At 40.6% G+C, this 17,601-nt stretch overlaps 1 protein-coding gene across 7 annotated transcripts in view; it reads left to right on the top strand.

Moving 5' to 3' along the window:
- dock6 (dedicator of cytokinesis 6) overlaps positions 1 to 17,601 on the top strand; it is a 209,529-nt gene that overhangs the window by 131,715 nt on the left and 60,213 nt on the right. For all 7 annotated transcript variants that reach the window (XR_012101800.1, XM_073069028.1, XM_073069029.1 and 4 more), the window contains 5 exons: positions 2,923 to 3,093; positions 7,684 to 7,823; positions 10,479 to 10,648; positions 11,859 to 12,013; positions 14,424 to 14,606. Coding sequence is in view for 6 of the 7 variants with exons in the window: in XM_073069028.1 (XP_072925129.1) it covers positions 2,923 to 3,093; positions 7,684 to 7,823; positions 10,479 to 10,648; positions 11,859 to 12,013; positions 14,424 to 14,606 (819 nt within the window). In the remaining variant the exon portion in view is untranslated. The remainder of the gene's footprint in view (positions 1 to 2,922; positions 3,094 to 7,683; positions 7,824 to 10,478; positions 10,649 to 11,858; positions 12,014 to 14,423; positions 14,607 to 17,601) is intronic.

The raw sequence follows: 17,601 nt of genomic DNA on the forward strand, positions 1-17,601 counted from the left end.
TACATCCCTCCCACTCTCCAGTTTCCACAAGGATTACTCCCTCTGTGATTCCTTTGTCCACTTGTCCCTCCTGGCACATATCCTTGCAAGCAGGCAAAGTGCTACACCTGCCCTTTCACACCTCCATTCAGTGCCCAAAACAGTGCTTCCAGGTGAGGCAGCACTTCACCTGTGAACCTGCTATGGTCATCTATTTTATCCAGTACTCCCAATGCAGTGGCCTCCTGTATATTGGTGAGACCAGATGTAAATTGGGGGAACCGCTTCTTCAAGAACCTCCACTCCATCTGCCAAAAGTGTAACTTCCTGGTGGCCAAGCATTTTAATTCCCATTCCCATTCCAACACGTCAGTCCAATATGCCAAGATGAGTCTACCCTTAGGGTGGAGGAGCTACACCTTATATTCAGTTTGGGTAGCCTCTAACCTGATGGCATGATTATTGATATTTCCTTCTGGTTTTATATATATATCTTGCTCTGGTGTCCCTCCTTCCTTCCCTTTCTTCCGTGGTCCACCCTCCTCCCCTATCAAATTCCTTGTTCTCCAGCCATTTGTCTTTCCCACCCACCTGGTTTCACCTATAAAGAAGAATCACGATTCTTTTGTTATCAAAGAATGTATAAATTGTTGAGATTTGCTTTCTCACAGATAACCACAAGAGCAAGAAAGCTGAAAGAACCCAATTAAAAGAAAAAAAGAATAAAAAATAAAAGACTAAGCAAGAAAGAAAAAAATACAAATCATGCAAACAATTGAAGTGAATAAAAGCATTCCAACCCAAAATTGATTCAGATCCGAACCCCGGAGCAGCCCAGAGTAGGCCCAAAACCTCACTTATCAGTTCATCATATTAATGGGCATGGAGCACAGTAGCTGGGGTAGTCTTCATAACCTCAGCACCATGGAGATGACCTTTGCGGAGATCGAGCTATCCTTCTTCCCCTTCCCCACCTTTTTATTCTGATGTCTTTCCCCTTCCTTTCCAATCTTGATGAAGGGTCTCAGCCTGAAGCATCATCTGTTTGTTATTCCATAAATGTTGTCTGACCTGATGAGTTCCTCCAGCATTTTGTGTATATTGCTTTGGATTTCCAGCATCTGCAGAATTTCTTGTGTATATATGTATATCAGCTCTGATCCCATAGAACAATGGAGGGGCCATGAGAGACTGAATATCACTCTCTGTGGCTTAGTTGTTTTGTTTTGACCGTATGCTTATGAGGAGCCTTGCGATATTTTTTACAAGATATATAAATACAAAGTATTGTTCTTTCTGAGTTCATCACCTGTAATTTTTAAATTTTCTTCCCAATGATGACAGAGGGAGGAGTTCCTGGCTTGGATTGCCAGTGTTGGAGACAACATCACAAGATCCCCAAAGCTATTATCAATTATTAAATATTGATCATTATTAAATTGTAGTGGATTCTGCTTAACTGGGGTAGCCACTTCTTGAGAACAATTCTTAAAAAAAATTGAGAAAATAGCCAGGATACCCTTGACTTAATTGGGACTGAAACTGTTACTGAACAGTTTCTAAATGGCATCAGTCAAGTGCACTTGTGTGACTGTTAGACCCTACATTGTGCATAGAACAAGCAGTTTTAAGTAGTGTCAGTTGTGTGCTTGACTTATGTTAGCCATTTTGTCCAATGGACACCAATTCAAAAAGCAGAGATTATTAATAATTTTGTTTTTTATTTTGACTTTATAAAATTCCAAACCCTTGCCAAGGTGCCATGGAAAGATTTGACACTAACTGAAAAATTACTTTGGGTATCTGCACTGATTTTGTTCCTCTTAAGAACATAGCAACATACACTGAATGAATTCCTCCATTAATAACTCTTGCAAACAAATACATCATTTTATAGTACTGTAGCAGTATTGGTAGTGTCGTAATTTATTCTGTATTTCATTTAAATATACAAGTTGTTATTCAGTTAAGCAGTAGTTTTGTTTTTTATACCTTTTTAATTATTTCCATGCAACTTTAGCTAATTGGGGTAGCTGTTTAATTGCGCCAAAATGTACTGGTCCTGATAACCATATAACAATTACAGCACGGAAACAGGCCATCTCGGCCCTTTTAGTCCGTGCCGACACTTACACTCACCTAGTCCCACTGGCCCGCACTCAGCCCATAACCCTCCATTCCTTTCCTGTCCATTTCCTGATGTCTCCCAGTTAACCGGAATCCACTTTATTTGCAAATACTCACTGCCTGAGACCCATTCATTGCAGAATAATTTCCCTTTATGTCTCTCCATAAATGTAGAATCTGTCAGTCCATTTCACAGAACCTTCATTTTGCACTTGCCTTTCTACAAATGGTGCAGGCCAGATGTTGAACCTCTTACTGACTTCTTACTTTAGTTCTTCATCTTCTCTTACTGATTCTGGCTTAAGTTCTTCACCCTTTGTTAGCTATTTAATTCCACTACAATAACTATGTAAGTTCTACCAGTTCCATCATGGGCACTATCCTCCCCAACACTCAGTACATAAGGCCAGAAGACATAGGAGCAAAATTAGGCTATTCAAAAGGTGATGCTTAAAGAAGTTGGCACCAATCATGAAGGATCCTCACCATCCAGGATATGCTGTCTTCTCATTCGTACCATCAGGGTAAAGGTATAGGAGCCTGAAAATGCACTCTTTATTTTTATTTTAGTACAGTTCTTCTCTGTCATCGGCTTTCTGAATGATCCATGAATACTATCTTAGTATATTGCTCTTTGCACTACTTAGTAATTTTCTACATATAGCAATTTTTATATATTGTATTGCTACCACAACACAAATTTCATGATATTTCAGTGGTAATAAACCTGATTCTGATGGAAGGTTTTAAACTTGTGAATAATTGATGTTGTTCGTGGTTTGTTTTCACGCACTCTGTGTTTTCTCTTATCCATAGGTCAGCAATAAACTGCAGACAGCGCAGAACCCAAATGCCCTCATAGCTCTAAGGCTGGATTTCATTCGCATTATCTGCAGCCATGAACACTACATCACTCTGAACCTTCCATGCAGCACTCTTTCACCCCCTGCGTCCCCATCCCCTTCAGTCTCCTCAGCTACCTCCCAGGTAAGCATATTTCTGTTGCACTCATTGAAACTGTGCTGCAGAGTGACAATGACAGATGTTTAAATACCAATGTCAAGCAAGTGGAGTGAAATCTAGATGCAAAGTGAGCATATATTCGATGCAGCAAGTTATTACAGTCCAGAGATCGCTGCTAGAAAGCATGGTGGAAGCCAGTTGAAGGACAGCGTTCATAGAATCATAGAGCACTATGTACAGAAACAGGTCAGGCAACCCATCTGTGCTGTTATTCTGCCTAATCTCATTGACCTGCAACTGGACCGTAGCTCTCCATACCTCTCCCGACCATGTACTTATTCAAATCTCTCTTAATTGTTGAAATCAAACCCATATTCACCTCTGTCACTGGCTGCTCGTTACCCACTCTCGCCACCCTCTGAGTGACAAAGTTCCCCATTGTGTTCCTCTTTAATATTTCATTTTTATCTTTAATCCATGACCTCTAGTTCCAGTCCCCCCCCCCATCCTCCATTTCAGAGAGAAATTGGATAAAAGAGGTAAAACTTGCACCTCTTGTAGGGAAGGGGCAAGAGGTCACAGCTAATGAAGTGAAGCTTTCAAAGAGTCAGCACAGGAACAATGATCTGTAAATTTCAATATAAATTTTACAGAGAAAATTTTCAAGGATGTTGCCGGGACTTGAGGACCTGAGTTATAGGGAAAAGTTGAACAATTAGGACTTGGAGTGTAGGAAAATCAAGGGTCAGTTGATGGAGATATTAAAAAATTGTGAAGGTTATAGATAGTGCTAATGGAAGCAGGCTTTTTCCACTGAAGCTGGGTGAGACAAACTAGAGGTCATGGATTGAGGGTGAAAGGTAAAATATTTAAGGAACATGAAGGGGATAAGTACATGAATGGGAGGGTTATGGAGGGCAATGGTCCAGATACATGTTCATGGGGCTAGGTAGAATAATAGTTCAGCACTGATTAGATAGGCCAAAGGGCCTGTTTCTGAGCTGTAATTCTATTTGACTATAATGCAGTTATTCTGTTATTATTTTTGGACACTCTGGGACAAAGTGCCACCACCAATGGCTTTGGCACTGAATATACCTCAAAGTGATTTAGGAAAATGTTGAGGGGAAGGACATTGGTAGTAAGGGGCTCATGGTTTTTAAAGTAATTTTATAATTTCTTTAAAATATAACTTTCTTCTCAAGCTAATCATTCTGCCCTGCTTTTAGAAGAAGGTCTTTCCTTTACAGTTCCCTCCTCATTTTTCTGACAATGTATTCCAACCCATCTGTCTTTAGTGCCCTTGATTCCTCAGTTCAACTGCTAGGAACATCACTGGAAATGCCCGCATTTTAGGATTTGGTGAGCCATTCCTGGTGGAGAAACAGTAATCTGCAGGCCAGAGCGTAAGAAATTCTGCAGGTGCTGGAAATCTTGAGCAACACCCACGAAATGCATGCAATAGGCCTGCTTGGTTCCTTCAGCATTTTTTGTGTTTTTGTGTGTGTTACTTTGGATTTCCAGCATCTGCAGAATCTCTTGTGTTTATAACTTTCCAGTCCCTGCAGTGTTTGGAGCAGGTTGGGTGGAGGCCTATTTACTAAGCACGCAGTCTTTGGCATTAAATACAATAATCCATTGGAAACTGTTCTACAAGCCAATCCAAATCACCACATTTATTAGTTGATTACAATTTATGCATCACTGATCTAGTTCATGTTGGGTATAGTTTGACAAATACATATTGCTCCAGTTGTGGGGGTCACTTTAAAGAGATAAGATTTATTTTATTTGTCACATGTACATCAAACGTACAGTGAAATACAGCATTTGTGTAAATGACCAACACAGTCTGAGGATGTGCTGGCGGGGTGGGGGGGGGGGGGGAGGTCACAGCCCACAAGCATTGTCATACTTCCAGCACCAGCATAGCATGTCTACAATTTACTAATCCTAACACCTACACCTTTAACTTATAGGAGGAAACCAGAGTAGTACCCAGGAGAACCCATGCAAACATAAGGAGAATTTACAAACTCCCTACAGAGAGCGGCAGAATTGAACCTGGGTTGCTGGCACTGTAATAGTGTTACATTAACTGCTATGTTACTGTGCCCTGCCGTGCAAGATATTGTAGCTTGGACCATTTAAAAGCAGCCATACTGTTTGAATTTATTTTACCTCAAACCTAGATGCTTGGGACAGAATTGAAATTGGCCGTTAGACTTTTATTTTGAAATGGCTTTTTTTTTGGGCTCTCAGGCAAATAATTAGCCCAGAAGTTAAAGGTAGGTATGATGAATAAGAGATTCTGCAGATGCTGAAAATTCAGAACAATACATACAAATGACTGGAGGAATTCAGCAGGTCAGACGGTATCTATGCAAGGGAATAAAGAGTCGATGTTTTGGGCCAAGACCCTTCATCTGGACTGGAAAGTGGGCAGGAGGCAGAATAAGTTTTGCTGCTCTCTTCAATGAACTCCACCTTATTCTTCCTTTATCCTCCTTCCTTCATTCCCTTCCATGGATGTTGCCTGACCTGAAAGGTTGGTATGAGATTTGATTTTAATTTAGTCGTGCAAAGTGTCAATTGAATATTGTCTGATCCTTGTCTTACTTTCAGAAGCTGATCTAAGGGCAACACTACCTGGGTTGTGAGCTCTAGTGTTTGTACTGCTGATTTTACCTCCTGAGTGGATATAAAGGGAGCTTTTCTGGTTGTCTGCTGGTGACTAGTGGTGTTCTGCAAGGGTTGCTGTTGGGTACGGCTCTTTTTTACTTTATATGTCATTGATTTGGATGACCAAACTGACAGCTTTGTTGCCGAGTTTATGAACGATATGAAGAATAGTGGAGGGGCAGGTAGTGTCAAGGAAACAGAGAGCCCATTGAAGGATTTAGGATTAGGAGAATAGGCATTGAAGTGGCAGTTGGAAAATAGTATAGGGAAGTTTACGGCCATGTATTTTGGTGAAAGGAATAAAGATGTAGACTATTTTATAAATGGGGAGAGAATTCAAAAATCAGAAGTGCAAAGGGATTTAGCGGTCCTTGTGCAGTATTTCCTAAAAGTTAAATTACAAGTTGAGTTGGTGGTAAATGCAATGTTAGCGTTGATTTTGATCATATGCAATGCTGACACTCTCCCTCCTCCTTCCAGCCAGCCGTCCCCTCCCAGCCCCTTCAAACCACACTGCCCATGGTTTAACCTTAACCTAATTAAGGGACAATTTACAATGACTAATTAACCTACCAATGTCTTTCGACTGTGGGAGCCACGCAGACACGGAGAATGTACAAACTCCTTACAAACAGCAGTGGGAATTGTACCAGGGTCACTGGTACTATGAAGCATTGTGCCAACTGCTACGCAAGTGGTTTGAGTGATTTAAGGGTTTAGGCCACTTACATTTAACAAATTACTTTGTGTACCAGCCTTCTGTCTTTCAATATGTACTGTGGATTTTATGTGGAGTGCAGGTTTGAACAATGGTTTCCTAAAAGCTGTGAATCTCAGACTAGTCAGTACTGATTAAAATTCATTTGGACCTCTGTGGTATGGATGCGAATCGTGTGAAGGTTGTATGTGGTTTCAAAGAAATCATTGTCCATACATTGTAAATATGGAGTTGTCCTTTGATGTATGGTACATAAAATATCAAGCCCCACATTGGGCCAGCAGACCTTTTGACCGAAAGCATGTCCATATGATGCCTTGTTTAGTTGAATAAAGAAGCTGCTTTGTGTCTACCAGTAATTTTCTCCGGTGATTTCATTCATGCAACAGCACTAGTGTGCTGGCATTGGAAAGGGTCAAGACAAGGTTCATGAAAATTATTCTGGAAATTAAAGTGTTAATGTGTGGGGAGCGTTTGATGGCTCTGGGCCTGTATTCACTGCAGTTTAGAAGAATGAGGGGAGAGCAAGATCTCATTGAAACCTATTGAATGCTAAAATACCTAGTTAGGGGGAGAGGATGTTTCCTATAGTTAGGGAGTCTAGGACCAGAAGGCACAGCCTCAGAATAGATGGATATCCATTTAGAACAGAGATGAAGGGGAATTTCTTTAGTCATAGGGTGGTAAAATCTGTGGAATTCATTGCCACAGACAGTTGTAGAGGCCAGGTCATTGGGTATATTTAAAGTGGAGGTGGATAGTTTCTTGATTAGTCAAGAGTTTCAAAGGTAGCATGTTGAAAGCAGGAGAATAAAGTTGAGGGGAATAATAACTCAGCCACGATGGAGTGGCCAAGCAGACTTGATAGGCTGAATAGCCTGAATCTGCTCTCATGTCTTACAGTCTTCACGCCTGATGGTGGTGAACTATGTAGTAATTTTTTTCAGAAATGCCAATTGCAACGTTTCTTGGAATTGTTGAGCACACGATTTTTATATAAGTGAACCTCCAAGTGCTCTAGTTTCCTCCCACAGTCCAAAGATGTACCAGTTAATACGTTAATTGATTATTGTAAATTCTTCTGCGGCCAGAAGGGCTTGTTCTGCATTGTATCTCTGAATAATTAAATAAATCCGAGAAATTGGCATTGAAACAATGAGGGTTTGTGAACTCTTAATTTGCTGCTGACAAAGGCACTGTGCTTTATTTTTCAGAGTTCTGGCTTTTCCACACTTGTTCAGGATCAGAAGATAGCCAACATGTTTGAGATGTCGGTGCCTTTTCGACAGCAGCACTTCCTGGTTGGGTTGCTATTGATGGAGCTAGCCTTGATTCTGGAACCGGATGTCGAAGGGTAAAAGCACCAAATTATCAGTTACTGAAAACAGTGAAACAAGTGTTAATTATGCAGAGATACAGACTCACTCTGGTGTCCCTTTTCAGCCCTTGTTGTTGGTGATGTTTATTCATTTGTGGTTAGATGGTTAGGATTATTTGCAAGTAAAGGTCAAAATATAGTTCAGGATGCGGTTCCCAACTCATTGTCCAGCAGCAGTGAGGGCAGGATTGGATCAAGGCTTGTCTTTGTGCACCTCCGTAAGACATAAGAACAGAATTAGGGTATTTAGCCCATCGAGTTTGCTCCACCATTTGATAATGGCTGATTTATTTTCTGTCTCAAGCCCATTCTCCTGCCTTCTCCCCGTAGCCTTTGACACCCTTACTAATGAAGAAACTATCAATCTCCACTTTAAATATACCCAATGACTCATCCTCCACAGCCATCTGTGGCAATGAATTCCACAGATTCACCATCTGGCCAAAGAAATTCCTTCTCATCTCAGTTCTAAAGGAAATTCCTTGAAGTCTGAGGCTGTGACTTCTGATCCTAGACTCTCCCACTGTTGGAAATATCAGAATCAGGTTTAATATCACAGGCATAGATTGTGAAATTTGTTGTTATGTGGCAGCAGTACATTGCAAAACATAGTAATAAAAAACTATTAATTTAAAAATGAAGTATATATTAAATTAGTACAAAAAGAGAGGGGAAAAATACTGAGAAAGTGTTCATGGGTTCATTGTCCATTCAGAAATCTGATGGTGATGGGGAGGAAGATGAAGAAACGTTGAGTGTGTGTCTTCAGGTTCCTGTACAACCACCTTGATGATAGCAATGAGAAGAGGGCATTTCCTGGGTGATGGGAGTTCTTAATGCTGAATGCTGCCTTTTTGAGACCTGGCATTTGAAGGTGTCCTGGATGCTGGAGTGGCTAGTACCCATGATGGAGTTGGCAGAGTTTACAACTTTCTGCAGCTTTTTCCAATCCTGTGCAGTGTCCTCTCCATATCAGATGCTGATGAGTTAGAATGCTGTCTACGGTACATCTGTAGAAATTTGCAAGTCTTTGGTGACTTATCAATTTTCCTTAAATTCCTAATGAAATATAGCCACTGTTGTGCTGCCTTTATAATTGCATCAATATGTTTGGTCCAGGTTAGATCCTCAGAGATACTGACTCCCAGAAACTTGAAACTACTCACCATTTCCACTTCTGATCCCTTGATGAGAACTGGTGTGTACTCGCTCAAATTTCCCTTCGTGAAGTCCCCAGTCAATTCCTTGGATGTTGAGAGCAAGGTTGTTGCTGTGATACCACTCAATCAGCTGATCTATCTCACTCCTGTACACCTCCTCATTACCATCTGAAATGCTACCAGCAGTAGTTGTGTCATCGGCAAATTTGTAGATGGTGTATGAACGATGCCTAGCCACGCAGTCGTGGGTGTAGAGAGAGTAAAGTGGTAGATAAGCATATATCTTTAAGGTGAGCTGGTGTTGATTGTCAGCATGAGAAGATATTTCGGATTTCATAGACTGTGGTCTCCCAGTAGGGAAGATCACAGACGTGGAATCTTCTCCACGTCCACTCTATCTATCTAGGCCTTATAATGTTCGGTAGTTTTCAATGAGATCCCCCTCATTGTTCTAAACTCCAGTGAGTACAGGCCCAGAGCCATCAAATGCTTCTCATACATCAACCTTTTCATTCCCAGCTTAATTCTCAAAGCACTTCAAAGGTTTCAAGGTACTTTTAATGTGAGAGAAATGTATACAATATACATCCTGAATTTCTTTTTCTTAGCAACCATCCACGAAAACAGGAATGTCCCAAAGAATAAATGACAGTTAAAAGTTAGAACCCCAAAGCCCCCCCAGCTCCCTCCACCCACACATAAACAGCAAAGCGATGATACCCCCCAGCATAAAAAGCATCAGCACCCCTCACCAAGTACTCAAGCGTGCAGCAAAGCATCAATTAAAGACAGACTTGTAGCACCCCAAAGACTACTTGTATATCCGATAATTTGACATACCATTGGTGCGCACGCGCCCTCTCCCTCTCCCCCTCCCCCCTCCCCCCTTCTTCCCCCAAGCCCTCCTTTATAGAGAGCCTCTGCAAGTCTTTGTCAATTACCTATTAAAGTCTTGAGGTAGGTTTTCCTCCATTCAGAGCTCTCAGCATTTAGCGCTTGCTCTCTTCTCGCTACTGCCATTGGGAAGTAGGTATAAGAAACTGGTCCCATAACCCAGATTTAGGAACAGTTATTACCCGTCAACTATCAAGCTCCTGAATTAGTGTGGATAACTTCACTCACCTCAACTTTAAACTGATCCCACAATGAATAAGTATGTCCCTTCCACCCACACCCATCCATCCCCTCCCAGCCTCTCCCCTTCAGAGGGACTCCCTCTCAAAGACTCTACAACTCATATTCTCGGTATGATTTATATACCTACTTTTTTTAAAATATGAAGTTTGTCTTTTGCGCGTTTCTTTCTGTGTAGTTTTTCATTGATACTATTATATTTCTGTCTACTGTGAATGCCTGTAAGAAAATGATTCTCAAGGGAGTATATGGTGACATGTACGTATTTTGATAATAAATTTACTTTGAATTTGAACTTTGACCCTTTTGTGCATGTGTGTATGATTTTATCCCCCAGCTTATTCTTTCTACACAAGAAGGCAATTGGTGCAATCCACAACCTATTGTGTAGTCATGACGCAGATCCTCGGTACACTGATTGTGAGGTAAAAGCTCATGTTGCAAAGCTCTATTTTCCTCTAATTGGCATCGTGATGGACACCCTGCCTCAGCTGTATGACTTCACGGGTAAGGAAATGAGCACAAACTTGTGTTCTTTTGTCAAGTTGCTTAGACATAACCATAGTTCAAGATTCAGTATGTTGAAGCACAGTGCTGAGGATTTCATGTCCCACTCGTTTACTGAAAGTGAACACAATGCTTAGAGCAGAAGCGACAATTGCAGATTAAAAGATTAACTTTATTTTTCATGTGTACATTGAAACATACAGTGAAATTTGTCATTTGTGTCAACGACCAACACAGTCTGAGGATGTGCTAGAGGGAGCCTGCAAGTGCCACGCTGCTTCCAGCACCAGCATAGCAAGCCCACAACTGTGTTACATTGGACATGCTATGTTGGTAACGGATTGTATAGCATCACTTGAAGTTAACCCCCAACACACTCTGGGTGTCTTAGTCATTAACGCAATCAGTGTATTTCACTGAATGTTTCAACATACTTGTGACAAATAAACTTGGATCTTGATCTTTAGTATGTGGGAGGAAACTGGAGCACCCAGCGGAAACCCACATGGTCACGGGAAGAAAGTACAAATTCCCTGAGGACAGCGGCAGGAATTTATCCATAACTTCTGGTGCTATATAGCTTTGGCAATGCTACTGTGCTATTCATTTATAGCATGAACAATATAGTTCTGTGAAACAGCCTGAGACTACTTGCAGCAATATTACCAAGTATTTGACACTGACATATCAAGAGAAGTAAAGATTGGCCAGAGATAGATTTTAGCGAATGCCTTGAGGAAGAAGAACCCTTGAAAGATCTAGGAATATAATTTCAGAATTTAGGCCCTGGTTCACAGTCAAGAATTTAGAATCAAAGCAGCATAGATGTCAGAGGACTGTGGAGCTGGAGGAGTTTAGAGAATTCGAGAAAGTCAAGGCACTGGGAGAATTTGAAACCGGCCTTCAGACATATGATGAACAATTCACTGGCATTTGAAACAAGCTTGTGAAGGAGGGAGATGAGGGGCAAAGACAATAGAGTTTCAGAGGAAGAAGTACAACAAACTGTAGAAATGTGATTCAAACGTGGGGATAGGCATTCTTGTAAGTAGTTTGAGGTATTACAATGTCAGAAATTGTGATTCTTAACCATAAATGTGATCCGAGTAATCCCTGAATGCTGTGGTAATATGACAGGAAGTGTACTGTGACCACTGGAAGAATCGACTTTATCTCATCACAAGTACTTGCTGCTTCTGTTCCTCAACAGAAAATGGCAACCAGAAGGGACGCCTGACAGCTTCAATGATGGACGAAGTGGACAACGAGAACAGCAGCATGATCAGCCAGACCATTGCCATGGCAATAGCAGGGTCACCTGTGCCCCATCCAAACAGAAACGCCCCTTTCCAGCTCCCTGTTGTGGTAGGATACCAAATGGTGATGACAGAATGAGTTTGTTCAGCAATATGCTTATTGGTTTATTTGTTTGTTTTAATCAGTTAATTCATAACAGAGGACTGCCATTTTTATGATAGATAAATGCAAGGAAATAATAAACTGTGTGATCCCTTAGTTATCTGGATAGCCAGTTCTACAGATTCACCATCTGGCTAAAGAAATTCCTTCTCATCTCAGTTCTAAAGGAAATTTCTTGTAGTCTGAGGCTGTGCCCTCTGATCCTAGACTCCCCCACTGTTGGAAATATCGGAATCAGGTTTAATACCACAGGCATAGATTGTGAAATTTGTTGTTATGTGGCAGCAGTACATTGCAAAACATAGTAATAAAAACTATTAATTTTTAAAAGTATATATTAAATTAGTACAAAAAGAGAGGGGAAAAATACTGAGAAAGTGTTCATGGGTTCGTTGTCCATTCAGAAGTCTGGGGGTGGGGAATAAGAGGCATTGATAGAGTGGACAGCCACACCTTTATTCCAGGGCAGAGATGGCTAATAAGGCAGATAAGTGATTGAAGGAAAATATGGGGGAATAAGAAAGGTAGGTTTTTTACACCCAGAGAGTAGGTGGTGAGTGGAAAGCAATGCCATGGGTGGTGGTGGTAGCAGATACATTGGGGACATTTAAGAAACTTTTGGATGGGCACAAGGATGATAGAATAATGGAGGGCTATGTCAGATTGATGTTGGATTCGGTTAAAAGGTCAGCACAACATCGTGGGCCCAAGGGCCTATACTGTGGTATAATGTTCTGTGTTCTATAATATCTTTGAGTGAATACTGGGTCATTACCATAGATATAGCTCTGGTACTTCTGCCCAACCTTGGGATATCAGTGACTTGTTTTTCTAGTAAATTGGACCAGGCATTTAGCATCAAGGTCAAGTTTGCCCTGCTTCGGCAACAAATACATGCTAGGGACTGTTTTAAAAATGTGGAAGTACAAATTATAAATAAATACATTGGAAAAAAAATCATCAAATTTCACTTCCTCTGCCCATGCACTTTTTATTCTCTCCAAGTGTCATTCTCCTGCTGAAGTTACCTACAGGCTACTCGATCAACTCCCTATGACAGTGATTTTAATAATTTCCTTGAATTATTCTAGAAAAAAGGTAAAGGCTCTTCTTTGGTAAGCCTTTAAAATAAGTTTTCAACTATAGTAGGAATTTCCTTAGTATTTAGCAAATGGAATGGACTTACAGAAGAGTGAAGTTAAATCAAAATCAATTGATGGCTAGCTGGATTTTTTAAGTTGGTTTTCTAGATGCATTACCAAATAAGTCACCTTATTTATATTGTTTTGTGCCCTTTACATATCTTGACAAATTGTGTCAATAAAAACATTGTCTAACTAACTTGCTGTGCTGCCAAACCATACAATGATTGTAGTTTGTGCCACTTATTTCTACTTAGAGGTGAGAAAATTATTTTAAATAACAGTTTTTTAGTTTTATCCAGATTACATGGGTTTTGTTTAGTAATTACCGTAGATTCCGGATTATAAGCCGCTACTTTTTTCCCACATTTTGAACAGCTTTGAACTCTGCGGCCTATAATCCAGAGCGGCTAATACATGGTTTTTTTTCATGCCGCCTCGTAAACATTTTGCCTCGTAACAGTAGACCAATAAAATTGATGAGTAGTTCACAGAGGTCCAATGAAATTGTACGATAAATCAAGCGCACTTTCACAATTAAATTATTGTAAATCAGTCATTTGTACTCACCCTCATCAACATGGAAAATACTCGAAGAAAAGCAAGACCCGAGCGCGTCAGACCTGATTAGACCCAATCGCGTTACGCAAGCGCGTCAGACCTGATTAGACCCGATCGCATTACGCAAGCGCGTCAGACCCGATTAGACCCGATCGCGTTACGCAAGCGCGTCAGACCCGATTAGACCCGATCGCGTTACGCAAGCGCGTCAGACCCGATTAGACCCGATCGCGTTACGCAAGCGCGTCAGACCCGAGCGAAAACGCTGCTTTTAAGTTAAAGTCGATCAATAACTTTTCCTGGTAGGCTGCAGTATATATATTTTTACCAGTCGCTAGGAGATATTGGAATGTTGTTCGTGCTGTTCAGTAAAAAAGTATATGCAACGTAATTTGTGTTACCGATACGTATGTATATTTAAAAGTAGCGGTGCGGCCTAAAATCCGGTGCGGCCTTTACAATTAAAAAATTGATTTTATTTCTAAAATTAGAGCCTGCGGCTTTTAATCAGGTGCGCTCTGTAGTCCGGAATCTACGGTAGTAATCACTTAGAGAAACTGATTCATTCAGCTCTGTGGGCCACCTTGTTGTCCAGCTGCAGACATTTCTCCTGAATGTGGTTATATTGTAATGCAGATTCTGTGCCTTTGCAGCCCAGCCGGCAATATGCCACACTATCGGCAGAGTCAAGTCGCATCCTTCTCATCTGTTTCCTCTGGGTCCTGAAGAATGCAGACGAGGAGATCCTGCAGAAATGGTTCACAGACCTCTCAGTATTCCAGCTGAACCGTCTATTAGACCTCTTATACCTATGCATATCGTGCTTCGAATACAAGGTAAACTCGATGAGTTCCAGGGACAGGAGTGTCTGTTCTTACAAGTCACTTTCAGTAGCCACTTTTAATTGGCAGGTGTGATTGGTGATCCATAAAGTTGTGGTGGTGTATTTGTTCTTTGCCCCTGGGAGTCTTGCTGAGTAAGAGGCTGGAAATTCTCTAATTTGCATTTCTGTTTAACTGGACTTCCTCAGTCACACTTCATTTACTTGTGCATCAGGAGAGCAAATTTCAGAGCAGTTGTCAACAAACTCGTCTGATGTTTGAACAAAGAATTGCTAATTTTATACAGTGATAGTTGTATTCAAATATTAATTCAACAGAAACTTTGTGCACTTCAGAATCCCATCATTTGCATATTTAAGTACCAATCATAATACATTTTTCAAGTGTTAAACGCATTTAAATCTATATGTTAAAGGTTAATAATACTTGAAAATTAGTAAAATAGCTGTTCAACAGTAAGGGTTGCCTGGGATCCTTCATTTGCATCTTTATGCTCAGTGACCTTGGTTCCCAGGCTTGAACAGAAAGACTGTATAAGAGTTAGACTTTCAATGGGGCATGTTCGGCCTGGGTGACTGCACTATGTCTGCACACTGGCTCTGTCAGCTTATTATCTTGACTGTTGTCTTAGTGAACTTCAAGAAGTAGTAAAGCAGTACAAAGTGTGCTCTATTCTGTTAGCGCACCATTTTAACCCTTGCTTTGCTGCAATTTCCACAATATGGTGTCTCCGATGAAAAAGCAACACAAGCAGCTGTGTATGAGTCTTCAAGAAAGAATGTATAAGTGGTATTATTATGATGGGGAGGGAAGAGATCACACAAAAGTTCAAGTTTAATTGTCATTTAATCATACATGAATACCCATGAATACAGCCAAGCAAAGCAACATTACTCCAGGGCCAAGGTGCAACATGCAGTTATCCACAGTCACATACAGCACAAGGCACATATAGCACATATAAGATAGCAAGAGCATTTAAGGTACAAGCACAAATAAGATATCAAAAAAATAGTCACACAAGAAAAGTATAGTCCAACCCTTGTGTCCATGAATGTTGCAGAAATCTACAGTCAACAGCAATACCTCTTGTCTTCTGCTAAGCGAACACTGGGGTCAGCACTGATTCCAGCTTTGACACCGCAGCACACCAACTCCAACACCTCCCTCTTGGGCGGCTGTACATGGACGGTACCGTAAATTGAAGCCTAGTCCTTGTTACGACGGAAGCCATGCAGCTCTCCCGCCATCCTTTAACAGGTCAATAAACTGGGCTTGCAGTATTCCACATTGACAATGTTCAACAGGGTCTTGTAAAAGCAATTAAAACGATCACTCACTGTTGGACTGCACACCTTCTTAGCACACCAACTCCCTCAACGCTTCTCTGGCGCAGACAGCAACACAATCTGCACCAAGTAGACCTTCAGTACTTAATGTCCAGCAGGGTCTTACAATTGTAAAAAAGTACGTTTAAAAAGGACAATAATAGCTTTGGTTGACACCCCAAAGAAGACGCTGTGATCCCCCATTTTCAAATACCAACAAACATTGTGGAGCCCATGAGCACTAACTCACTATTTCTGTTCTCTATTTGCGCTAATTTAATTTTGGTATTTATTTCTTTGTCATTTATTGCATATTTCATATATTACACTGTACTGCAGCCGCAAAGCAACAGAAATTTCATGACATGCCAGTGATAATAAACCTGATTCTCATTCTAAAGTTTTATATTCAGTAATCTATATTAAATACAGATGACCCTTCCCTGTTACAGCAGTTCAAGTAACAGAAATTCACCCTTACAGAATTCACAAATTGCTATTGGAAAATCTGTGATACTGAATAAAATGCACTTTCATGAAAGGTATTTGACAAAAAATAAAGACCATAAGACATAGGAGCAGAATTAGGCCATTCGACCCATTGAATCTGCTCCACCATTACATCATGGCTGATTTATTATCCCTCTCAACCTCATTCTCCTGCCTTCTCCCCGTAACTTATAATGCCCTTACTAATCAAGAACCCAACAACCTCCCCTTTTAAATATACCCAATGACTTGCCCTCTAAAGCCATCTTTGGCAATGAATTCTACAGATTGACACTCCATCTGCCTGAAGAATTTCTTCTTTATCTATATTCTAAAGGGACAGCCTTGTGTTCTGAGGCTATGCCCTCTGATCCTAGACTCTCCCAATATAGAGAACATCCTCCCCATATCCAGTCTATCTAGCCCTTTCAATATTTGATAGGTTCTGATGAGATTCACCACCCCCCCATTCTTCTAAATGCCAGCTACTATAGGCCCAGAGCCATCAAACACACCTCATATTTTAACTCTTTTATTCCCAGGATTATTCTCGTGAACCCCCTCTGGACCTTCTCCAATGCCAGCACATCCTTCCTTAAATAAAGGCCCAAAACTACTCACAATAACACTATTGTTTTTTCAGCTCACATTTTCTGACCCATGCTCAGTTTGATTTCACATTAGAGACCATTATCTAGGAACACAGTCCCTGTAACATGGATCACCAGTGAGACCTTATCAGTTATAACTGTCATTAGTCAGCACAGTATTTGGAGTTTCCATTGGTATTTTTGATTAAACATGACTGAGATCCCAGCCTTCTAAAGTTGATTGATGTAATTTCTATTGGCAAAGCTATAAAATGAATTTTGTTGACTTAATTTGGTGTAATATTTGTGAACTTTTAATTTCACTTCTGTCAATAGCTTATTGATCCTGATCTAAGCTTGATTCCAAATACAATGAATTCTGGTTAATTGAGCTGTTGGTTAATTGAGGCAGACATTTATTTGCAACATATCTTAAAGCACAAACAAATAGAGAAAATAGCCAGGTTTCCCTTTGTTTGGAACACTATGCTGCTTAATTGGGACAGGAGACTGTAGCTGAACAGTTTCTAACTAGAATTAATAGCATGCATGTTTTGTGGTCATCAGACACTACACTGTGCT

This window comes from Hemitrygon akajei, chromosome 16 (assembly GCF_048418815.1).
Source record: "Hemitrygon akajei chromosome 16, sHemAka1.3, whole genome shotgun sequence".
Classification (NCBI taxonomy): Eukaryota; Metazoa; Chordata; class Chondrichthyes; order Myliobatiformes; family Dasyatidae; genus Hemitrygon; species Hemitrygon akajei.